Source organism: Mytilus californianus, unplaced genomic scaffold (genome assembly GCF_021869535.1).
Source record: "Mytilus californianus isolate M0D057914Y unplaced genomic scaffold, xbMytCali1.0.p SCAF_2, whole genome shotgun sequence".
Taxonomy (NCBI): domain Eukaryota; kingdom Metazoa; phylum Mollusca; class Bivalvia; order Mytilida; family Mytilidae; genus Mytilus; species Mytilus californianus.
In genome coordinates, this window is record NW_026262668.1 from 63,345,946 (window position 1) to 63,372,917 (window position 26,972).

The window sequence follows — 26,972 nt, forward strand, 5'->3', positions numbered from 1 at the left end:
AAAAAATGTGTCGGAGCACAAGTACACATGATACAAAGTAATTCTGTCAAGTTTCCTTCCATTTCTATGAAAACTGAAGGCGACCAAGGATTGACAAACTTTTATGATTGAGGGATGGACAGACAGACAGATATACAGTGGAGACATAATTTGTGTATAATTACTTGGACTTCATTATGTTTCAAATAATAAGTAGATATACTCTTTAACTTTAAAATTTGATAAAAATTACATTGTTGCATTTAAAAAAAAAACAGTAAAAATAATTTTAAAAAATCCAAAGGAAACAATGTTTTATTTTACCTTTTACTTTAAATAAATGAATGCATCCTTTCTGTAATCCAAAGTTGTCAAACCATTTTACTCACTAAATTCCTATATATTTCATATGATAATTCTATTTAAATTTATTAATAATTTGTAATTGTAGAGTCTCTAATAAAATTCCTAAGATAAACATTTGTTTATCTACTATAAGGACAGCTCTCTGTTCTTATAAAGCTCATGCATTAACATTTATTAGAATTCATGAAGTTTAAAATGATGTTATATAAAGTATTAGTAACTTAAAAGAACAAACAAAATATAATCAAACTATTCTATTCTAAAACAAATTTTAATGTGTCGTTTTATTTAACTTTAAAATTTGTCAACACAAATTCATATTGTATAAGTAACAAGTGTTTTGTACACAAATAAAAAGACTTGAAGATTTCATAATCCTATAGAACACATAAATATTTAGTATGACAGCCACTTAGCATACTTGTTCATATAGCTAATGGTCATTTTAACTAATCTCAAATAATTTATCAAAATGATATCTTTCTTTCAGAACGTGTTTTTTTCCAATGTTATAAATTAATGTATTGCAATACAGGACTTTATACTTTATCACAAATTTTCATAGCAATTGATTTTAAGTTTGACCAATCTCCAAGAGATCCATTTCAATAAACTGAACCCTCCAAGTCAAAGAAACCTGTATTTCTCACTTGGTACCTTTTAAGGAACTTGATACTAATCTATCAAAAGACATAATCCAAAAAGTAATAATTGAATGACTCCACTAACATCTATTCAAAATAGCCTTTGCATTTGCAAGGCAAATTTAGATGACTTTTTGAATTTTTTGTGTGGCCTTGTTGCTTTCCCATTTACATATATCCCAGTTATTCTTCTAGTCCTATTACAATAATGGTATTTGCCAATGCAATTGATGTCAATAACAGTCCTTTTAATGCTTAACCCCTTCGCCCCCAATCCCGCCTGTAGTCGTGATGGCGACCACCATTCTTTGATGGCCTGTATGACCCTCCATACTTTTTTAGAACTGCCCCAGCTCAACTGTCTTTACAGCAGGGACTTCAACCATGCAATTCATGGTCCATAAACTCTTCTCAGATGTGTGATTATGAAAATATGGCAACTTTAATGGCCTTTTTAGAGTTCAAAATCGAAAAAAACGTGAAAAGTAGCCAAAATCAGGTGGGGGTGGGAGTCTTTTTATGGCCGCTTCGTTACTGGTATGGGCTGTAGGTATACACTATTATCATAAATACATGCATACATGGTACAGGAACACAAGGAGGTATAATATGTCTAAAAGAAATGTGGTCTGTAAAATTTAGGTCACCGTTTTGTCAGAAATCGGTAGAAACGGACATTTAGGCATACTTGGCTAGCCAATAATAATTCCCCAGCAAGATTCTCAAGTCACATTAACTTCCAGTCAGTATGGATAGACTGCTGTAACTGTAAGGTAATACTTGAATGACAAAGAAACACAGTTTAGTCAATGTTCACCTCTCAAGGTCGTATTAAAATTGAAAAATAGACTGAAAATGACAATTTTTCATTAGGGGTGGGTTCAAACTCACCAGAAAATATATCACCTCCCACCCACCTCCCACCCATGTCATCCGCCCCCAAATCCCAATACACAATTTAATAGATCAGCACCAGTTACAGCATCAAGAGTCTACTAATTTGCATAAGTTTGCAAATTTTGGAAAATGCCTTATTTTCCAGAAATCTCTTGGGGTCGAATGAGTTAAAGGCCATTAACTTTAATTCAACAAGTATTCTGAGGGTATTGCATATGAAATATAATGTCCCCTTGAGGGAGCAGTTTACCCTTTATTGGACAGATGATTTTTTTTTTTTTATAAAAATGGAAACTGACCTGAAGCTCATGAAGTATAAGCTAAAATCACAGAAATCATTTTCAAAACTATTTTCCAAAGGAACATTTACACAAAGTTTGGTTTAAATCTGTTCAAGTTCAGCTGTTTCAGGGAGAATTATTTTTGAAAAAGTAAACAACTGCAAAATGGGTGGCAATTTTTTTTATGAAATTTCAATGAAGATAAATCTTGTTTTACTGATCCTTTTTGCAATATTAATTTTCTTCTAGCTACTATAGTTTTGTAGAATTCTGATAAAATTTATAAACTAGATACCCATAGGAATTTTCACACAGTTTTGTTCAAATCCTGTCCATGTTTTTAGAGAAGATTTTCAACTAGTGAGGTGATCTATTGATGCAGCATCTAAGAGATCATGATTTTGTTTAATGGTCCAAACCATTCCATTAATAATTCAAGAAGAGGTTCTCCATTTATTATACAAACACCACAAATATTTGACTTTTTCCAATAATCAAGTACCATTACTCTAGAACGGAAAAAGTACCATTACTCTAGAACGGAAAAAGTTAAAACAAAGAAAATTACACTCAACCGGTCTTTAGTGGTCCGAGTACACAGTTATCGTCCTTTGATTTTCGTTGTCCACAAATATAGTCCCTAGTGTGGACAGTGTGTTACTTGCCATTTTTTTTTATACCCCTTTCAAATTTATTTCTTCATGTTTTATGCCTCAAATAGCAAGTAGGGGGATAAAATTACACTGTAAAAAAATTTGATTCATGAATTTTAAAATAAAGTAGTGATTTGGTCCAGCTGGAAAAGGTTAAAAATTAGCATTTCGGAAGCTGTCAAAAGATTTCAAGACCCCCTTAACATAAAATTATTTATATTTTGAGTTAGAGCCAATGAAGTTTTCTATAATTTTGTGGTCAAAAACATTCCATTTAAATTTCCATTCATTTCAAGAAGAGCATTTCTCTTTCTGTAATATGTAAACTAAAAATTGAATTTTTCATACAATCAAGTACCATAACACTAGAACGGTAAAAGTGAAAACTACAAAAGTCTAATTTAATCTGTTTTTAATGGTCCAAATCATTCCTTTAAAATTTCAATTAATTTCAAAAAGCTGTTTTCTATTTATCATCTAGAAACCCCAAAAATAGTGATTTTTTTCCAACAATATGGTACAGTAACTCTGGAATGGTATTATGGAAATCAATGAAAATCAAATTTCACCTGTCTTTATTGGTACAACCCATTCCATTAAAATTTACATTAATTTCAAAAAGCAGTTCTTTATTTATCATCTAGAAACCAAGAAATTGTGATTTTTTCCAATAATCAGGTACCATAAATCTGGAATGGTTAAATTGAAATCAATGAAAATCGATTTTTTAACTTATCTTTATAGAAAATAAACATTCCAACAAAATTACATTAATTTCAAATACCTGTTCTCTATTAATCAAATGTAAACCAAACGTGTAGAGGATGAAAAGTCAGTCATGAACAGATGGATACTCAGTTGAGGGGGGTTATAAAAAGGTAACATCAGCAACAGAGGAGGGATGCCTAGTGATGGCAATAACTCATATGAGCGTAAAATAATAAATATGCATTACAGTGACCCAAATCAGCAGAACTATTATGTTTTACAAAGGAGGAACTATAAAAAAAATTAACTGTTAACACAGAGATATGTCTCGCCTATTTATTATTTTGATAATGCAAATGTTGAAATTAAAATAGCAATACTTTAACATGTAAGTTATGCAAATATTCAAAGTCAATGAACCATGACTGAAGGTACCGGGCTAAACAATCTTCATGGAAATGAGATGTGCCAATGCTAATACAACTGCAAACCAAATACCATTGACTTTTCATAAGTCGTTCCCTTTAAACAAACCTAAACACAAACATTAACTTGTAAACTATGTAAAAACTTCAAAGTCAATGAACCATAATTAGGGGGTGGGGTTATATAATCTCCATGGAAATGAAACTTGCAAATGCATTGACCGAATATCATTGACTAAACATTAGTGGTTCATCTTAAAACTGACCTAATCACAAACTAATACATGTAAACTAAGCAAAAGTTTCAAAGTCAATAGACCATGACTGAGGGGTAAGGACCAAATATTCTCCATTGAAATGAGATGTGCTAATGCTTATACAACTGCATATCAATTATCATTGACCTACCACTATTGGGCACTAACAGTTTCCCTTAAACTGACCTAATCACAAACTAATACATGAAATCTAAGCAAAAGTTTCAAAGTCAATAGACCATGAATGAGGGGGCGGGCCAAATAATCTCCATGGAAATGAGATATGCCAATGCTTATACAACTGCATACCAAATATCATTGACCTACCATAAGTGGTTCCCCATAAACTGACCTAATCACAAACTAATACATGTAAACTAAGCAAAGTTTCAAAGTCAATAGACCTTGAGTTGGCTGAGGGGGCGGGGCCAAATAATCTCCATGGTAATGAAATGTGCCAATGCCAAAACAACTGCATGCCAAATATCATTGACCTACCACTAGTGGTTCACCATGAACTAGACCTAATCACAAACTAATACATTGTTGACGACGCAGAGGACGATGCCGCCGCTGCCGCCGGAAATAGCATACCTATGTCTCGCTTTTTGACTCTGTCAAGGGCGAGACAAAAAGTGCAATACTACAATAGTTTTTTGAAGATTTAAGTTAAATGCAACATTGACATTCAAATAAAACTAAAATAATGCATTGCCCATTGAACCATGTGAAATCAAATCTACATGAGGCATTTAAAAATAAAAGAAACCAGCATGACTTTAAACTTGTTTAAACCTTTCAAATAGATGAGTGCAGCTAAAAGTGGATTTTATTCACCTTGTTAATACAATTTTAGAATCCTATCCACCAAACTTAAGTAACTTTAATTCCATTTAACAGAAGTATGAAACCTTTGGTTAACTATCTTATTTACAATCAATACGGGAATACCCTAATTAACATAAGTTATCAATCTAAAATTTGATTGGTAAATGGCTGCTTAAAAATGGTCTTGTTTTTCCAAATTGTAATCATGTTAGAAATACATTATACTTATAATCTTACAAAAGCTTTATGTTGATCTTAAGCAGATCTAAAATAAGTCATCTTTTTTAATTGTATAGTTTTAATTATTGCGTCATATTTTAGAAGCCAGAAAGTGGACAAGGTCTATCTTTTGAAGCAGCTACAATAATAGTCTGTCCATAAAAATAAGGTCAAGGTCAGATAAACCCTGTCAGATGGACATGTAATCCTTAAAATCATTCTACATATCAAATATAGTAGTAAGTTGACCTATTACTAATAGTATCCTAGAAACAGATTTATTACGAAAATTAAAGTGAGTAATGATCCAGGAAAATGAGTTTAAGGTTAGATGAAAGCAGTCAGGCTAACATGAAACATGTGCACCTTGCAATCATTCTATACACCCAATATAGTTGACATATCAATTATAGTATCTGAGAAACAGATCTAATCATTAAAACTTATTGTTGACCAATCAACCATGAAAGAGAAAGGTGATTATTTAAGAAAGACAACTCTTACTTCCAACCTTTGTGGACATAATGTTACTTGAATCAGTGATTTAGAAAATCACTCATTTAAGTAAGTCCCCTGACTAATCAAATACAGTTACTCATAATATCGGAACAGAATAATGTCATAAAATAAACCAACACTGAGATATGTCTGTCTGTGTGTAATTTACATAGAAAATAGATCAAGAAATGTTGAAATTTAAAAAGCAACGCTTACCATGTTAACTATGCAAATCATCTTCAAATTCATGAAAATAAGAGGTGTCGATGCTGATACGAATGCAAATCAAATATGATGAATATTATTGACGTACCATCAGTGGTTCCCATTAAACTGACCTAATTGTAAAACTTCAATAAATGTTATGCTGCTTAGCAAGAATCATGCCTCCACAACTTTGTTGAGGCAATACAAAAACTATGCACTTTTTTAAAGGGGTCATTAAACCGTATAAATCAGGTAAAGCATAACAGACATATTATCCAGACCGAACCATCAGATTGTAAGGCTTCTGTATACAAAATATGGATTATCCAACTCTTTTCCGCCTGAACATGACCCTAAATTCAAAGAGCAAACACAGCTGTTGCCACCATTGCTGACCAATGAATCATGATAATAAGGTCAAGGTCAGATCAACCCTGTCAAATTTGATCTATTGCTTATACTATCTAAGAAAGGAACATACTCATGAAAACTTTAAGATGCCCAATGACCCATGAAAATGAGGTCAATGCCAGAAGAACCCTGTCATCTGAACACATACTATAAATTCAGAAATTATTGTCTGCACTTGTTATTGCAATTGAAGGACCCAGCAATAAAGTGAGGTTTTATTTTGTGATCCGTATAATTATTTATAGTTGTAGGCCAAAGTTGTCCAACTTTTCTTTTTTTGCAATCATATTGTTTAAATTCATTGATCAAATGAGGGTTTTTTTTATGACACTGAATTCAATTTCTGTAATAAAATGGAAATATAGAATAACCATACATTGTCTCGAAATATAAATTTTATTTGTACAAGGCTTAGAAACAGATAGAAAGCGAGGCTTTGCAGAGCATTTCTACCTGTTTTGAGCTGAGTACATATACAATTTATATTTCGAGACAATTTATATACTACAACTCCTTTAACTGTTCCAAATGAGATATTTAGGGTAAAAACCATCATTTCTTTAATTTGGAGCAGACGATGTAAAATTTCCGTGAACCTGTATTGTTTATTGACGTCATAAATAAAACTCTACGGAAACGCATTGTCAACATCATAAACAAGTCGATATACGGTCAGTGACTGTATATGACAAATGAATATACAGTCAATGCAATTTGACTGCTCAAATAGTACAGCTGCAGTATATTAATATATAAATAGCCCACAGCTGAGAGGTTGATAGATCAGATTGTTACCCTGAGAAAACATTGTCAACTGAGGCAAAGCCAAGGTTTATAAATTTTTTTTGAGGGGTAACAATCTGCTCTTTTACCCTCTCAGCTATGTGTTGTTTAATTTATTATACTGAATGTTTTGTTATTACTGTGTTTTAAATTTTTAATTGAAAGTAATAAACTATGGCGTCTTATACATAACAACAATCCGTATCTAATAAAGTGCACAATTGATCAACCTTCTCCATCAGGGGTTATAGAGTATAAGCTATGGGATAAAGTAAATTTATCTCTCTCTTATTAACAAATCAAAATCTGACATTTTAACATGAAGTATAATAATACTGATTACTCAATCTGTGTCACGTCATTGGGATCTAGATACGACAAAAATAATTTCAATGATTTATATTTCATTCTGATATTGGAGATCTAAAAATTATTTGAACAGTTGTCACGTTTTTGGCAGTTTCTTTGCATTTCCATCAAAATTATTTACGTAAAAATAAATTATTCAGTGCTTAAAAGAACCTCTTTTGATTAAGTTCTACAATGATGAGAAATTGAAATACTTGTGTTTGCAAAAGAAGCTTTTATAAACCCAATATAATGCCCCCTCTTGCATACAACATTATAAAGGGACATAACTCAAGAACAATAAAAGTGATGCTACCCAAATTTGTACTTGATCTGAGTTTTGTGGTAATAAGTATTGTGTAAAGGTTTCATAATGTTTGGTTGGGGCAAACTTAACACCAAATTTTGCAATTTTTCGATTTATAAAGGGGCATAACTCGATAATGATTAAAGTGGCGCAACCAAAATTCAACTTGATCTGTTTTTTGTGGTAAAAAGCATTGTGTATAAGTTTCATAACATTTGGTTGAGGCAACTTTAATTGAAGAACGGAAACTAAAATTTTGCATTTTTTTCCATTTATAAAGGGGCATAACTCGAGAATGGTTAAATTGACCCCACCAAAATTCAAACTTGATCTTTATTTTGTGGTAATAAGCATTGTGTATAAGTTTCATAACATTTGGTTGAGGCAAACTTAAGTTAGAGAACGGAAACTAAAAATTTTGCAATTTTTCCATTTATAAAGGGGCATAACTCAAGAACGATTTAAGTGACGCCACCAAAATTCAAATTGGATCTGTGTTTTGTGGTAATAAGCATTGTGTATAAGTTTCATAACATTTGGTTGAGGCAAACTTAAGTAAGAGAACAGAAACTAAAAAATTGGTAATTTTTCCATTGATAAAGGGGCATAACTCTAGAACAGTTAAAGTAACGTCACTAAAATTCAAACTTGATCTGTGTTTTGTGGTAATAAGCATTGTGTATAAGTTTCATAACATTTGGTTGAGGCAAACTTAAGTTAGAGAAAGGAAACTAAAAATTTGGTAATTTTTCCATTTATAAAGGGGCATAACTCTAGAACAGTTAGAGTAAAGCTATCAAAATTCACACTTGATCTGTATTTTGTGGTAATAAGCATTGTGTATAAGTTTCATAACATTTGGTTGAGGCAAACTCAAGTTAGAGAACGGAAACCAATTTTGGGACGTACGGACAAGGGTAAAACTTAATGCACCCTCCGCTACGGCGGGGGCATAAAAATAGGGCAAGGTCAAATGAACCCTGTCAGACAGACATGTAAAGCTTACAGCCATTCTATACACAGAATATAATTAACCATTCCAAGAACTCTTCAAGATTAACTTTCAAATAAGATCTTTTGGTTTGAACTTTTATTAAATAAAAAATACATGTAGGTGTTGCAAAAACTATTGACACTTTTTTATAACACCAAGAATGAATGAAACATCACAACACAGAAGATATTACTTTTCACATAATAAATTGAGTCAAAAATGAATTCACATGAATAAAAGGCATTCAAAACTCACTGCAAATCAAAGGATTACAAAAAGCATGCAGTTTGACCATAAATTGACTTACTTTGCTCTTTCCTAACTTCATATCTTGATATTCCTTCTGTAATGCTCTCAGTTCTCCCTCTTTGTCCTCTAGCTTCTTTGTAAAGTCTTCTGCCTGTAAATATTATTCATAACAGTCTGTATTAGTCTTTTCAAATTTGTTCAATTAAATGGGATAGTGAAAAACTAGAACTAATATTGAGTCTACTGACACCATTCTTTCTGTAGGTCAGACTAAAATGAGGACTGACCATTCACAGGAAGTACTGGCTAAGCCTTACATTAGTAGTTTATTGAAACTAGAGGCTCTCAAGAGCCTGTGTCGCTCACCTGATTCTACTTTGGTTTTGGAAATCATGTTAAAATAGATTAAAATCATAACAGATACCCTAATAATGAGTGAGGCCAAATGAGCAACACTTCATCAGCACCTCATAAGAAACATTTATGCCATGTTTGGTTTCATTCCATTCAGTGCACCTCTAGAAGAACAATTTGTATGTATTTCCAATAGGGTCTTATGTTAAAGAAAGTCCCCCTGCTGGCAGCCATCGTGGATGAAGGATCAGCTTCAAAGTAACAACACTTGGTCAGCACCTCAAAAGGAACATTCATGCCATGTTTGGTTTCATTCCATTAATAGTTACTTATATGTTATATAAATTATGTTTATACATAGTTTGATTTCCATTACACTCAGTAGTCATTATTTTATGATTTTCCCAGGATTTTTTGTTTTCTTTACTATTGAGAAGAAACAGATTTATTATCATATCTTAATCAGCTACATGTGAGTTTATCAGGTGTTCTTAGCAGGGGGTTTAATTACATCAGTTCCATTACAAATGTACATGTTTTGTTAATTAGTGACCACTTGTGGCATCTGGCTTTCCTTTATCCTTTGTTTGTTTGCACATAAACTTGGGTGTAGTTTAGCTCCTCCCATTTAGGAATATCCCATTAAGTAGTTGTATATTGAAAACCAGTACATGCTGCCTTTAGTGTCCAGTTTTTTCAATGCAGATTAAGCAGTTAAAAGAATAATTTTTGCTCAAAAAGTAGCTTAGCTAAAAACTTCTTAATGTTTCAGTGATTTGGATTAATACTTTACCAAAGCAGGTTATACAGATTTTGAACTATTTAAATTTTGATTCAGACTAAATACACATTTATTTTGGAATAACTAGTATGAAAATGTCTGGCAAATGGAAAGGTGTGTGTAGGAGGAGTATTAAATATTTCTCCTTATGAGAACCATTGGACTATAATAATCCATTTAACTGGAATATTACAAGCTGAAAGACAAAAAAGGAATTAGGACATCTTATCAAATGTCAAAACTAGTGTTAAAGCAATTTTATATAGGATAGTAATGAAGCAGTAACATATTTTGTATATATTACTTCTAAACTTTTTCATTTTTGGATTATGAATTATCCCTACAAAGCTGAGTATTTATGCTGGCAATATTTGTGTTGTGCATAATTTTACATTTTTGATGTTATCTGAATTTTGGACGACCAATATAAACTGCGCCTTTATTAGAGAGTGAATTATATTTGATATAGCCGATTTTAACAGCATCAGATCCATATGTTTGTTGTGACCATGCAGAGATATTTCCATCCATGTTTATGAACTGGATTTACCTACAAATGTTCTAGGCAAGTATCTTTTTACTACATGTACAATTGGGTGAGCAACCCAAACAGAGATATAATAGGTTAATGTGACAATAATTAGGATCCAGCAGCAAAACTGTGTAAACATCACCAACATACAAATCTGACTAAAAACTCAAACATTTACATACAAATAAATCTACATAGTTGCCAACTTTTTTTTTTGTAGTTGATAGTAAATTTTCAAAGACAGCAACAAAAAGTTTTTGTAGTTGATAGTACATACAGCATATAGTTTACACTTTCTCAATAAAGTACAAATCAAGTAAAATATAAAGACAACAGTATCAAGTGAAAACAACACTTTAAAAACCTCTTGCATCATAATTGCACCTCTTGACCCACCTGCAACAGGAACCGCTAAAAACCTGGATAGCTGATGAACAAATACCAAGTCACGTCATGAGTCATACAACCAAAGGAACATAATTATAAGCACAAAGACTAATAAAGGAATAAAATTCGTAAGGGTTCCGCGGAACCCAGTGTCTCGCCTACTTTTACTGTTAATCGCAGGCTCAACAAAAATGTGGAAAAAAATAAATAAGAATATTCCTCTCTATACTATCTTTTGATTGTAAGTAGCTTCTGTCCAAGTTTGGTAAAAATCCAGGATAATTTATGAATCTAATAAATGTTTTAAATACTTAAACTGCAGACTGTATGTAATGTTGACTGGAAGAAAAACTAAGTCCATTTATAAGTAAAATACGGAAAAAATGGAACAAAATTTTATCAAAATTTCCTTCTAGATACTAGCTTTTGATCATAAACAAGCTTCTGTCCAAGTGTGGTACAAATCCAGGATAGTTTAAGAAAGTTGTTAAAATTTTAAAAACTTTAACCACAGAGTGAATGTAATGTTAACTGGCAGAAAAACTAAGTCCATTTATAAGTAAAATACGGAAAAAATGGAATTTTTTTTTTTACAAAATTTACTTCTGGATACTATCTTATGATCATAAACAAGCTTCTTTCGAAGTTTGGTAGAAATCCAGGATAGTTTAAGAAAGTTATTAAAATTTTAAAAACTTTAACCACAGAGTGAATGTAATGTTTCCTGGCAGAAAAACTAAGTCCATTTATAAGTAAAATACGGAAAAAATGGATTTTTTTTTTTACAAAATTTACTTCGGATACTATCTTATGATCATAAACAAGCTTCTTTCCAAGTTTGGTAGAAATCCAGGATAGTTTACGAAAGTTATTAAAATTTCAAAAACTTTAACCACAGAGTGAATATTTGTGGACGCCGCCACCGACGACGACGACGCCGACGGAATGTAGGATCGCTATGTCTCGCTTTTTCGACAAAAGTCGAAGGCTCGACAAAAACTGTAAAGTAATTAAAAGATACACAACTTCAGTACCTACAGAAGCTATAACTCAAGACCATCTGTATTATTTGTGAATTAGACACTGAATATTTATGCACTGGTATTCACATAAGCTAACTTGGTTATTGACAATAGCATATATATGTCAGATATAATAATTTGTTTTCATTTCTTCATCTTCATGGGATAATTTTGATTTATTTCTTTAGTATAATATCTATTTTTATAACATATACTCCACTTACTGCCAAATTAATTTCATGATCTATTTACCATATATTTCCTTGCATTATGTACAAAGAGAAACAATTATGTTGTTACAGTTATATGGCATCTCCATAATTAAAGTCAATCAAAATTGGTTTTTTTGGTAAACACAATTGGTAAATGGAGTATTTAGATTGATTGATTTGATTTGTGGTTGATTTACGCCGCCTCAGCACATAAAGGCGATATCATGGCGAAAAAATGAATTAAGAACAAATAACTTGTGAACATATAAGTATAAACATTTTATCTAAATGTTAATAGTTCTAGAATACCGTGATATGGGTTAAATCGTTACTATGCTAGCTTTACAGATAGATACTTACATAACAAACAATTTTATATTTTATAACAGCATTTGATATATTGTGAAAACTGACACCTTTCTTCATTTCTTTTATTTGCATATTTATACACTGAGGGAAACAAGACATTGCACCTCCTGTATGCACATTGGGAACATCAGATGGACAATCACAAGCTTTGAACTCTACCAGTTTGTCATGCTTCTTTTTCTGCATAGCTGTGGCAACAGCTTGACTATATTATTTAATGCTAGTTGGATCAACAACTTCACAGATTTAATTGTTAAGCTTTATATTTATCATTGCTGCTCAGTCATATATACATTATACACTTGAACATTGATGGTATTCATATCATGTTATAAACTGTTCAATACTCTTGGATAATGACAGAGAATTCAGTACCAAGCAGTTCAGATCTCCAGGGTACATACCCAAGAGACTTTAATGTTAAATCTCAGTGCTCTAGATGTTTTACTGTTATGTAATGGGATGTTTTAAACCTGGATTAAGTAAACTAGATTAAAGGGACTAATACTTTTAGTTGTGGATTCAACTTCATCTGTAGTAAATGCATAATGTTCAGCAACTGGTCATATTAATCAGAGTTCATGTTCCCATGTTTTAAACAGGATACATTATCCATATTCAACCATACAAACATTAGATACTAGAGCATCCTCATTTCAACATGCACCTAGATAGACAGATTTCACAAACCAGACCCAGTGCAGCACAACTTTCAATGAAGTGCCCATGCAGCTCAGATGTATGTGGTCCTAAATCAGCAGTTGATGATCTTTGGAATAGTAACATGCTTATAAATACTGCAGGAACTGTTTATGAGACTGGGTTCAGAAGTTTGAGACCTTTATGTTATTGAATGGATTATAATTACTAGTTTACCTGCTGTTTCTGAGGATTTTATAATATTGCTTTAAATTCTGAGTTTACTATACTCTACCTTTAATTTGTATTTATGTAGAATAAGGTAAAGGTATCTGCAAGGTAATAAAAATTATCCTTTGCTGTCAGAAAGTAATACACCGTAACTAGGCTTGAACATGTCTTAAATTCTGTAAATATACTGCAAAAACCAAGATATATCAGATTACCATAATTTTGATTTTAGAGAAAATGGTAATTGTCTGCAAAAAGGTTTTTTTTTCAAGTTTACTGATTTGATGTTAAGAACTGCATGCTTTGTAGCTTTTATGGATTTTTTTTTTAAAGAGTGGCAAGTTTACATTTTCAAGGCCTCATGTACATTTGATCCAGCTGTAAATCTATGCATTATATATGCTGCATTTTACTCCACTTAGTAGTTTTTAAATTAAAAAAATATCAAAAACTGTTCTGTTTAGAAAGGGCATAAGCATTCAGCTACATAAATTATGGCTTAATTTAATTAATACTTATCTGCCCATACAAGATTTTATTAGAATTTATACAGTTGTAGGAATTAACTCCTATCCATCCAACTGACCCACTTTTCTTAACCATTGATAAGAAATTTTAGAAAGACAATATTTACTTATATGTTACTCAGATCATTAAGCTTTAGAATAGGGACAGCTTCTAGAGCTGGAAAGACAAATAGAAGATCAAGCTGGTCTTCAGATATATACAGTACATGTAGATGTATTTAGTAACAACAGTATCTATAAAAAATTTTCAAAGTAGGTTAGGTAGCTTTAAGAAAATGTTATTTCTCAAGTTCTTCATAAATTATATAAAAATAAGAAGAAATATGCATGAATGTTTTCAAAGTAGTTTCAGTATTGTTCTGTGACTAAAGTTTGTTTTTTATGTTTATCATTATGTGATTATTCTTATCTTTTCTTTAATGTTTTGTGTGTATTCTCATGGCTTTATTGAAGGTATCCCCTCTCTCACATCACAAATCCTTGGGGACACTCAGCTGTAACCATCTGTGTTATGGACATTTATGAAATTTTATCACTGGTTGTTTCAAAAATTTCACTCATCCCCCAAGAATTTCTGGGGATAAACTGTCAAATTTCATACGATTTCATTCCAACACCAATTCAACATCAACACTACTTGGCTTCCTCATAGCCACATACTAGGCTTCCTCATAGCCTCATAGGCTTCCTCAGACATAGCCTCATAGGCTTCCTGATAGCCTCATATGCTTCCTGATAGCCTCACGCATTTATTTGGAACCATAGTTCCATTGGATTGGTGTGATGTCAAGCCAGGGGTCTTTACTTTGCTACTTTTCAGTACGCACATAGGCTCTTGGCTTAGGCATGGAACAAAAAATTTAATTTTAGCTGAGTAGATTCCCCAAGGGCCAAAATTAAGTGATGAATATAAAATAATAAAAGTTATAGTTCATTTATGTTTTATGTTTCATTCAAACCTGGATACAACTGGCACTGCTACACAATACATGTATTTACACAGAAGTTTATTTATAATGGGATAGAGCAGGATTTTGAATTAGGTTGATTATATTGTTGATATGAGTATTAAATGCTTAATTTTACATATCATGAGTTCAAATGGAGAGTTCTGAAGCAAATCAGGATAATTAAAATGTTGCTTAAATTAATTGTCTTAAGAACTCATTATGTGTGACTTTGAGGATTTTGTTCATTGGGCATACATTTCGGCAAGTTAGACTTATACTCAGACAGGTTTTTAATGTCAGGTCAAAAGATTTTTGCAAGGAGGTAACTGTTTTTCTGGATGTTTACTCAGGCGTTATATACTGTTCATTATTACAAAACGCACATCCACTGACCAAAGGAGAAATATGTACAGTATAAACAACAGACACTTAAATATTAAGTACAACATTACAACTAATTATGAATGGACCTTTAGTATATCTACAATCCAGAATCTGTACTCGTAGTCAAACATGGAACAAATTACAGTTAAAAATAATCAGGACCATTTCTGAGGACTTTGTATAAAGTGGTTCTTTAAAAGAATACATTTGTATGTATTTCCCGTAGGGTCCTATGTTAAACTAAGCCCCCGCTGGCGGCCATCTTGGATGATGGATCGGCTTCAAAGTAAAAACACTTGGTCAGCACCTCATAAGGAACATTCATGCCATGTTTGGTTTCATTCCATTTAGTGGTTCTCTAAAAGAAGACATTTGTAAATATGTCTCATAGGGTCCTATGTTAAACTAAGTCAACCGCAGGCGGCCATCTTGGATGATGGATTGGCTTCAAAGTAACAACACTTGGTCAGCACCTCATAAGGAACATTCATGCCATGTTTGGTTTCATTCCATTCAGTGGTTCTCTAAAAGAAGACATTTGTAAATATGTCTCATAGGGTCCTATGTTAAACTAAGTCAACCGCAGGCGGCCATCTTGGATGATGGATCGGCTTCAAAGTAACAACACTTGGTCAGCACCTCATAAGGAACATTCATGCCATGTTTGGTTTCATTCCATTCAGTGGTTCTCTAAAAGAAGACATTTGTATGTATTTCCCATAGGGTCCTATGTTAAACTAAGTCAACCGCTGGCGGCCATCTTGGATGATGGATTGGCTTCAAAGTAACAACACTTGGTCAGCACCTCCTAAGGAACATTCATGCCATGTTTGGTTTCATTCCATTCAGTGGTTCTCTAAAAGAAGACATTTGTATGTATTTCCCATAGGGTCCTATGTTAAACTAAGTCCCCCGCTGGCGGCCATCTTTGATGATGGATCAGCTTCAAAGTAACAACACTTGGTCAGCACCTCACAAGGAACATTCATGCCATGTTTGGTTTAATTCCATTCAGTAGTTCTCTAGAAGAAGTTCAAAATGTAAAAAGTTAACGACGACGGACGCCAAGTGATGAGAAAAGCTCACTTGGCCCTTCAGGCCAGGTGAGCTAAAAAAGATAGCAAATTCAGCAACACAATTACTGTATACATGAAAATTTCCGTCCAGGGATTATTTTTGTTTATTTGGCTATCAATTTTTATGTAAGTTGATATCCACGTTATAGTTTGTATTGCCTAAACAATATCTGTTTGAATATCAAATCCGAAACATCTAAGTAGCTGGTTTCACTGATTAAGTGATGTCTTACAACTTTTATGAAACTGAGGTGCATTGATGCTATAGCAATTAACCAATTCAGAAACTATTTTTTCCTAATGATCACATTGCGCAGTGTCAGTTTCCACAAAAAAGAGATTTGAAAATGCAAACAGTGATGTCCCATAATACAACACTATATCTGAATTGGTCCATTCAATAAAAGAATCAACAGGATGACATGATAAGGTCAAATAATTTCTTCTAAATACTGAAGGTCATCAAGCATGAAATTGGTAGCTAATTTGAATCAAATATAAAGGTGAATTACAAAATCCAACTCAACAGAACTATACTTAACTATTGGTTAATAATTACCTCCTTGGTCTTCTCCACAATAAGAGTTCTCATTCCCATTACAGCTTTATCTCTTTTCTGGATGCTTTTCTGCTTTTCATCCAGGACAGACTCCAGTTCTTTCACTTTGTTTTCTAAGTCCTAATGATACCAACATATAAAACATAAAGTCCAATCGAGGATTTAACAGTCACATGGCAAGACAGGTTAGGGAAGACTAACAGAAGTTATTACTTTAAATGTTTGCAATTATCAATAATGAAAGATTTCCAATTCAAATTTTAATCTTATTCATCATTTTTGGGGTGAAACATTTTATACATATTCATCATTTCTTAGTTGAAACATTTTATATGTATTTATCCTTTCTAAGTTAAAACATTTTTATCTAAGTTCATCATTTCTTGTGTGAAACATTTAATATAAATTGCTTGTATAATTTCAAATGTGGTTTGCCCTACTTGCATATAAAAATAGACAACGGTAACATTCTTACAGAACAGAAATTTCTCAAGGTAAGCTTTGTAGAAGTATTCTTGCATAGAAAGCACATGATTTTACATATATGAAAATCCGTCAACACAGCGACATTCCTGGCCTGTTAGCAGCAATGTACATCGTCCGTTTAAAAGTAATAAAATGCTCCGCAGGGCGCAGCTTGATACGACCGCAGAGGTCGAACCCTGAACAGTTGGGGCAAGTATGGACACAACATTCAAGCTTGATACAGCTCTGAATTTGGATTGTGATTAAATATTTGACACAGCATAGGTTTCTGACACAGAATGAATGTGGTCTAAGAACTTAAAAATTTTAAATTGGACATTCACCTATTATGGTCCAATATCCAAAATCTAAATACATGGTTAGATTCAGCATATCAAAGAACCCCAAGAATTCAATTTTTGATGAAATCAAACAAAGTTTAATTTTGGACCCTTTTGATCTCAATGTGGACAAAAATGATAACAGGGCCCAAAAATCAAAAATCTAAATACATGGTTAGATTCAGCATATCAAAGAACCCCATATATTCAATTTTTGTTGAAATCAAACAAAGTTTAATTTTGGACCCCGATTTGGACCAACTTGAAAACTGGGCCCATAATCAAAAATCTAAATACATGTTTAGATTCAGCATATCACAGAACCCTAAAAATTCAATTTTTGTTAAAATCAAACTAAGTTTAATTTTGGACCCTTTGGACCTTTATGTAGACCAATTTGAAAACGGAACCAAAAATTAAGAATCTAAATACACGGTTAGATTCAGCATATCAAAGAACCCCAATAATTCAATTTTTGATGAAATCAAACAAAGTTAAATTTTGGACCCTTTGGACTTCAATGTGGACCAATTTAAAAACGGGGCCCAAAATCCAAAAACTTAATACACGGTTAGATTCAGCATATTACAGAACCCCATATATTCAATTTTTGTTGAAATCAAACAAAGTTTAATTTTGGACCCCGATTTGGACCAACTTGAAAACTGGGCCCATAATCAAAAATCTAAATACATGGTTAGATTCAGCATATCAAAGAACCCCATATATTCAATTTTTGTTGAAATCAAACAAAGTTTAATTTTGGACCCCGATTTGGACCAACTTGAAAACTGGGCCCATAATCAAAAATCTAAATACATGGTTAGAATCAGCATATCAAAGAACCCCATATATTCAATTTTTGATGAAATCAAACAAAGTTTAATTTTGGACCCTTTTGATCTCAATGTGGACAAAGTTGATAACGGGGCCCAACAATCAAAAATCTAAATACATGGTTAGATTCAGCATATCAAAGAACCCCATATATTCAATTTTTGTTGAAATCAAACAAAGTTTAATTTTGGACCCCGATTTGGACCAACTTGAAAACTGGGCCCATAATCAAAAATCTAAATACATGGTTAGATTCAGCATATCAAAGAACCCCATTTATTCAATTTTTGTTGAAATCAAACAAAGTTTAATTTTAGACCCCGATTTGGACCAACTTGAAAACTGGGCCCATAATCAAAAATCTAAATACATGGTTAGATTCAGCATATCAAAGAACCCCATTTATTCAATTTTTGTTGAAATCAAACAAAGTTTAATTTTAGACCCCGATTTGGACCAACTTGAAAACTGGGCCCATAATCAAAAATCTAAATACATGGTTAGATTCAGCATATCAAAGAACCCCATATATTCAATTTTTGTTGAAATCAAACTAAGTTTAATTTTGGACCCTTTGGACCTTTATGTAGACCAATTTGAAAACAGAACCAAAAATTAAGAATCTAAATACACGGTTAGATTCGGCATATCAAAGAACCCCAATAATTCAATTTTTGATGAAATCAAACAAAGTTCAATTTTGGACCCTTTGGACCTCAATGTGGACCAATTTAAAAACGGGGCCCAAAATCCAAAAACTTAATACACGGTTAGATTCAGCATATTAAAGAACCCCAAGAATTCAAGAATAAAACCCCATTGAAATTGATCAAGAAATAAGCAATTTATACGAAGTATCTTCTTTTGCACAATACTGTGCAATTGATTATTTCTTGCTATTGCGCAATACTGTACAATTGACAATTTCTTGCTATTGCGCAATATTGTGCTATTGGATATTTCTTGCTATTGCGCAATACTGTGCAATTGAAGATTTCTTGCTATTGCGCAATACTGTGCAATTGAAGATTTCTTGCTATTGTGCAATACTGTGCAATTGAAAATTTCTTGCTATTGCACAATACTTATTATATAATAATTTACACATCCTGTTTGGTGTGTATCTCCTACCATATCATTATTATTTGCTTTTAAATATAAATCAGAAATAACCAACTTAAAATGGAAAATTTTAAAAGAAAAAAAAAAGGAAAAAAAGAAAAAAAAAAGAAAAAAAAAAATCCCCCCCCAAAATTTTTTGAACCCCCTTATGATTCATCACCCCCAAACTCAATCTCAGCCTTCCCTTTGTGGTATGGTACCTTGCAGTACAATTTCAGAGAGATCCATACACTTGAACACAAGTTATTGTCTGGAAACTAGAAAAATGCTTATTTTTGGCCCCTTTTTGGCCCCTTTTTGGCCCCCAATTCCTAAATGTTTCGGGCAATTACCCCCAAACTCAATTCCAGCTTTCCCTTTGTGATATGGAACCTTGTAGTACAATTTCAGAAATATCCAAACACTTACACACAAGTTATTGTCATGAAACTAGAAAAATGCTTGTTTTTTGCCCCTTTTTTGGCCCCTAATTCCTAACATTTTGAGGCAATTACCCCCAAAATCAATTACAGCCTTCCCTTTGTGATATGGAACCTTGTGGTACAATGTCAGAGAGATCCATACACTTACACACAAGTTATTGTCTGGAAGTTACAAAAATGCTTATTGTTGGCCCCTTTTTGGCCCCTAATTCCTTAACTGTTGGTACCATAACCCCCAAAATCAATCCCAACCTTCCTTTTATGGTATTGAACCTTATGGTAAAATTTCATGGAGATCCATTCACTTAAACTAAAGTTAGAGTGCGAAAACCAATGCGTCTTCGGACGACGACGACGACGACGACGACGACGCCAACGTCATACCAATATACGACCAAAAAATTTTCAATTTTTGCGGTCGTATAAAAACCTCAGTAACCCCAGAAACAAAGTGCATAAATTCAATTCACGTCAATGTGCCTCTCTATTCTATTTTAAAAACTGAATAACCTTCAATAATGTAAAGTTTCGGGATCCATGTATTAAAAGTGAAAACAAAAACTTTGCAAAAAAAAGTTAAATCACAAAAATACTGAACTCCCGAGGAAAATTCAAAACGGAAAGTCCCTAATCAAATGGCAAAATCAAAAGCACAAACACATCAAACGAATGGACAATTTTCTTTTAATATTTGCTTCCAAAAGCATAAATGTCAATTTTTATGTGGTCAGGTATTTGCTGTTATAAGCATCAATGCCTAAATTATTTATATTCAAACAGTAAGTAAATAATAATTCAAAATACTGATAGTCAACAAACAAATCATTTTCTCAGGACATCATCTTGTACAATTCAGATACATTATGATTATATCAAGGTTCTTTTTCAATCGTTACATACAATTTTCTTTTCAATGGAACATGTTTTTACAATATCCAATATATTATAATTACTCATTCATAATTTGGTAGAAAATACTACACAAGCACTTATTACAGCAAATCTGACAAAATCAATCAATAAACTAAATGAGCCGTTTGCAAAGTGTTCCCCCATAATTATGCATGAAACAAAATCTCACCGCCTGATATGTAATGAGGAAAATCTATGATGAAAAAGGATAAATTAAATATTGATAAGCCTTCTTCTCAGAACTGCTTTTAGGAAAATTATTTTCATTTTAATGGAAATTTATTTCTCAAATGCTTGTTATGTGAACTAAGAGCCAAGAGTGCCCTTATTGTGCATATTGAAATTACAACAAGAATAAAATGGGATATTTCGAAGGCATTTAATCATAAGCAAATAAAATGGCTCTGTAAAAAAACATGTGTGAGGATAGTTTTTTCAATGTACCAAAAACACTTGTATTTCAAACATGACAATTACTTTTAAATGACAGATACAATGATTGTAATGTTTAGAAATTAGTCCATTTATCTCTTATTGTAAACAATTTTACCTTTTTGTCCTGTGCTGCTGTTTTCATTAAATCCTCTAATTTCTGAAATCAAAATTATGAAAGATGTATTTGTTTCATTTTAATGTTTTGATTATACTTGATAACAGGGTGAAGTGTCTTTTATGTAAAGAATGGACACTATTGAAAAATTCTCCAAAGTTATAACTAGACTTCTGACAAGCATGAAGATGAGATGCACGCTTCAAGATTAATTCAAGAATTCACTGGCCCAAAGTTAAATTTTACGAAAATTTTATTTAAGATTCCATTGGTCTGAATAGATGATTTTTACAAGCCTGGGGCTCTTTTCACAAAAAATCTTACAAAATAAAAGGAGAATGTGTCCATGGGACACAGATGATGCCCCGGCTTGCATGTAACATTATAAAGGGGCATAACTCGAGCTTGATCTGTGTTTTGTGGTAATAAGCATTTGTGTATAAGTTTCATAACATTTGGTTACAAGTATGGACAGACAAGGGTAACACTTAATGCCCCCTCTGGTGACAGCAGGAGCATAAAAAAATTGATTGTAGTTATACTGAAATGTTCATGACTAAAGGTAGATTAACTGTATATCGCCATCTTGGATTGTAAAATAGCAGTACACAATCAGTCTAGTTCTTTATTTAAATCTGAAAATTTAAAGATAGATTGGCAATTAATGTGTAAGACTGTTTATTTGAATAAAGAACAAGAATGTGTCCATAGTACACGGATGCCCCCACTCGCACTATCATTTTCTATGTTCAGTGGACTGTGAAATTGGTGTCAAAACTCTAATTTGGCATTAAAATTAGAAAGATCATATCATAGGGAACAAGTTTCAAGTTGACTGGACTTCAACTTCATCAAAAACTACCTTGACCAAAAACTTTAACCTGAAGCGGGACAGACGGACAGACACATGAACGGACGCAAAGACCAAAAAAAAAAAATTGCCCCTCTATTATTGTAGGTGGGGCATAAAAATAAGTGATTAATTGCATTGTATAGACTATTTTAACATATTTAAATATTTGTGGTTGTTCAAAACAATTTTTCAACTTAGCCATTGAAGGGGAGATAACTCAAATAGCAAAATATTATAAAGGAATGTTAAAGAAATTTTCATTTTTTACTTGTAGCAAGAAAACAAGTTCAGTGTCAGACACAATTTTTATCTCTATTTTCATAAAGCAAATTATAAAACCTATATTTTCATAGGGGCTATTCCAGAAATAAATGTATTGGAGGGTTGGATGGCAGTTGATCTTTTTTTGCATGGGTTGTGGAGGTTGGAGCAAATGTAATTAGTTGTTCTTCTCCACAATTTAATTGGATGGGTGGTTGTACAATAACTTATTAAGATATAGAAGCTTTTGTATATAAATAACATAAAATATGACTTTACAAAAGGTGATAAAACAGGAATGAATCCCTGACAATTTTTATGTTTTTTTTATTTTATAATGTGGATTTATTCATTTCCCCTTAAAGTGGATTTTCTTTAAAACACGTTTTTACTGATAACTGAAATACACAGCAATTTATTTTACTTTTCAACTGCAAGAGAATGTCATTTTAATGAAAAGAAGTACAGCTTTGATTATTTTTGTTTTAAAAAAGTACATTTTATTGGAAACAAGAATGTGTCCATAGTACATGGATGCCCCACTCGCAATCGACCGAAAATCATAATGCCCCTCTTCTATCATAGGTGGGGCATAAAAAAAGAATTTCTTAGTAGACCATTATTTTTAGATTAGAATTTTGTAATTATGTTCAATTCAACTTACTTAATGAATAGTAACAACCATGTAAGACCCTCATGGGTAGTCAAGGTCGTTAAACCCCCAAACCCCCCCTTGTCAAATGAATACTTTTGTCTTCTAGGTTTTTAAAGCTTTAAAGATAATTATTAACAGTAACAGATATAGGCTCTCACTTGTAAATCCACCTTAAGTGCCAGTAAATGTAGTTCCTTTTAATAATTTCTGTATACCTCTATTTGACTACATCTTGGTGAAGGCAACAAATGGATTTTAATATAAGGCATAGGAAACCTCACACATCTCTGCCTAAAGGAAGTCATTTTGAGAATAAAGGGGCTATCTATATTTGTCAATTCAAAAGAAAAATCTGTTGTAAAAATGAGAGCCTCTATAGAAAGTGCCCTTTTTATAGGAATGTGCCCATCTACCCACAGTTTCTAGCCAGAACACTACTACATGTACCTCTGGGTCAATCCATACAATGTACATTCAATATAAAGTATAATATAACATTCATAGATTATTGTTGGTCTTATCACTGTTTTGCGTATGGCATCAATGACATTTTAGTTGACAATGCATGTGCACCCTTTACAGCGAGCTGAGATGAGCCCATATCTCACACTAGCAGAGTGAGATTGTTGAAGATAAAGGAAAAATTAACAAAATAGTAAAAAAAACAGGTTTATTATACCCATATTTTTTATTGGAATTGACTCCTGACCCTTTTCACAAAGTTGGAACAGCCATACCCCAGTTGGAATCTTCCTTTTATATTTTGATATAAATTATATAAAAGTACAAAAGGAGATCTGAAGTCTGAATGAAATTTTTCAAGCTTTGTATTCTAATTCTACAATAGTTGTGTTGAAAGTCATTATATACCTAAAAGATATAATAGTTTTTAAGTAGATCATTGTACACTGCTGTATTGACTTTCATTTTTTTTTAATTAGATGGGTGGTGGTATCAAACCTCTATTTAATTATATGGGTTATGGGTCGCTGAAAAAATCTATTTGTATGGGTCATGGGCATCCCTACATTTATTTCTGGAATAGCCCTAGTTTATTTTAAAATTCTATTTCATAGATTTCTTTTTAGTCACAAATAAGTGTTTTTGCATGAATAATCTATGCAATTTTGGGCAATTTTGCACGACCTGTAGTTTGAAAAATAGCACAGTGACCCATACTTTTTATCATTATTTAAAAAAAAAGCATGGTAAAATCTACATTGTGGCAAAATACTTATAGAAAATTGTATCTAAGGAAAATACAGATGATCCACCTTAAGAGTATTTTTTCATTGTGAAATGAGTTGCAGGGCCTATGCTTAAGCGTGAATAAAGAAGATGACCATTATAAGTGTAATTACATGATAAATAATCACTTAAAAAATTGTACATCATCATATTTCCTGCCACAACTACTAGCTTCTCTAATGATGACAATAAGATACACCCTTATAGTAAATAAATTTAAATCATGTATAGCAGTGCTCTATTTAGCTGTTAAGGTAGGTCTGGTGTCTACTTGAAGCATCCCTTATGGGAGGGTAGGAATGCCCTTTACCGTCAGGCGTCAAACGGTCATTTTCGGCTACAGTTAGCGTCAAATTGGTTAAAATTTTACCGTGAATCGTCAAAATATCCTTAACGTGATTCGTCAGAGGTCTCAAATAATTATCGTTACCGTTATTTTTGGAAAAAATTTAGCGTGATTTGTCAAAATCAGTCGATTCTTTTCTCTTCTAAAAGAAAGTGTGCATTTTATCATCATGCACCAAAAATTACCGTTAATGTCATTTGGCAAGAATTTTTACCGTTATTCTTCATGAAGGTACCCCCCCATTACGACCCTCTTATGGGCATATTGTAAAAATACTTTTTTGGTTTACAAAATTTTTCGAAGTACCATACAATATAAAACAGAAACATCTAAAACTTGAAAGTTAGAGGTTAAAATATAAAAAAAAATCAAGGGTCGTTAATTGTATTTTAAATTTTCAGAAAAAAATCCTTTTAAAATCAAGGGCAGATAATTATATTGAATTTGATAGGACAATTTGTGTTCTTTAATTGTTTCAAGAAAATAAGGCCCTTGACCCTTTATTTTTACTCGATATTTCAGATGTATTTATGAAAAGCATTTCTTTCATTGAATTTTAACCTATTCTATCGTTTAATGACTCCTCAATAAAGAAAAATAAAGTTTCCCCTGTATAACCTATATAAAATAACTGTGATTTCGTTATCAACTTCAATGTATTTTAACGAAAAAAACAAGGTCCTCGACTCCCAGTTTTTATATTGAAATTTGAAAGTACAGTGACACAGAAGTCTTTCACAGAAGTTTAAGAAAAATCTATTGTTGAACATTTAGACACCCCAGCTACCTTAATTCATGTATATGTAACAATATATCTGTTTGGTATTAAATTAATATAATTAAGATCCATTGTGTTACATCTGTGATCCGTTTATTTGGCAATCGCCATGGCAGTCAGCAGGGTTTAAGAACATCCGTTGTTCGACCTGCTAGTCAAATGCGTTTTGTTAAAATATACTTTTTCACTTTTTTGGTCTTTTGGAAAATGTTGTTTGTGCTGTATTTAGACCCCTCTACAAAGAAATTTGTTTTGCCTGCACACATATAAAAATTGCGGTTTTTATCCAACGCAATCATAGGTTTGAACGTTGTTTTCAATTTAGACTTGTTAACAATATATATATATATATATATATATACCCCTATCATCCTGTTCTTTTGTGTGAGATCTTGTTTATATCGTTCATTCTCTAGTTTCACTTTCTTCAAAGTCTCAGTCTGATCGTCTACTACATCCTATAAAACAATATTAAACTGCTGAAATGAATGTTTATAATGAATATGAATAAAAGATATGGAGTATATTTCATATTAATGAAAAATAAACAGACAAAACAAAAAACATTTAAGACATCTAGAGGTTAAACTCTCTTTTACTGGTACAAAAGACAACAAAAACACTAGTACAAATTACAATTCTACAAAAAATACTGTATATGAGAATGATTCATATTTCGGAAAGCAAGCTAAAAGGACTTCTCCTGTTACAGAAATTATGTTGCTTCCACAATATATATTTATTAATATAAATTTGACCTCTGCTGATTAAAAATACATAGGTTGGTAAGAAAAAGTGTCTATATTCTATATTTTCTTTATGACTCCTCAGACTGCAAAAGAAATTCTACAAACATAAAGTATTAAACCATAAAACTTTTAAAGTAAACCTTTTAAAATGTTTAAGAATGCAAGTTTATGGACCATTTCAGCTAACTTGTTAGATATCATAAATATATGATTATATTAAAACCATCACCAATATAACATTGCAGAAGGAAATTATAGGTTCTATAGAATGGTACTAGACTTGCTACAATTCCCTTTCTTCTGTTTCTTTCTTACTAATTTATATGTTTACTGAAAACTGCCACTATACTGATTGC

The 26,972-nt window shown here is 32.2% G+C and overlaps 1 protein-coding gene across 5 annotated transcripts in view; it reads right to left on the minus strand.

The window, feature by feature from the left end:
- LOC127730213 (myomegalin-like) overlaps positions 1-26,972 on the minus strand; it is a 100,401-nt gene that overhangs the window by 42,709 nt on the left and 30,720 nt on the right. For 4 of the 5 annotated variants that reach the window (XM_052238497.1, XM_052238499.1, XM_052238495.1 and 1 more), the window contains 5 exons: positions 26,230-26,325; positions 21,727-21,768; positions 21,346-21,369; positions 17,078-17,197; positions 9,113-9,205 (listed from right to left, as the gene is read on the minus strand). In XM_052238497.1, the coding sequence (XP_052094457.1) occupies positions 9,113-9,205; positions 17,078-17,197; positions 21,346-21,369; positions 21,727-21,768; positions 26,230-26,325 (375 nt within the window). The remainder of the gene's footprint in view (positions 1-9,112; positions 9,206-17,077; positions 17,198-21,345; positions 21,370-21,726; positions 21,769-26,229; positions 26,326-26,972) is intronic. The other variant, XM_052238496.1, reaches the window with a different exon arrangement.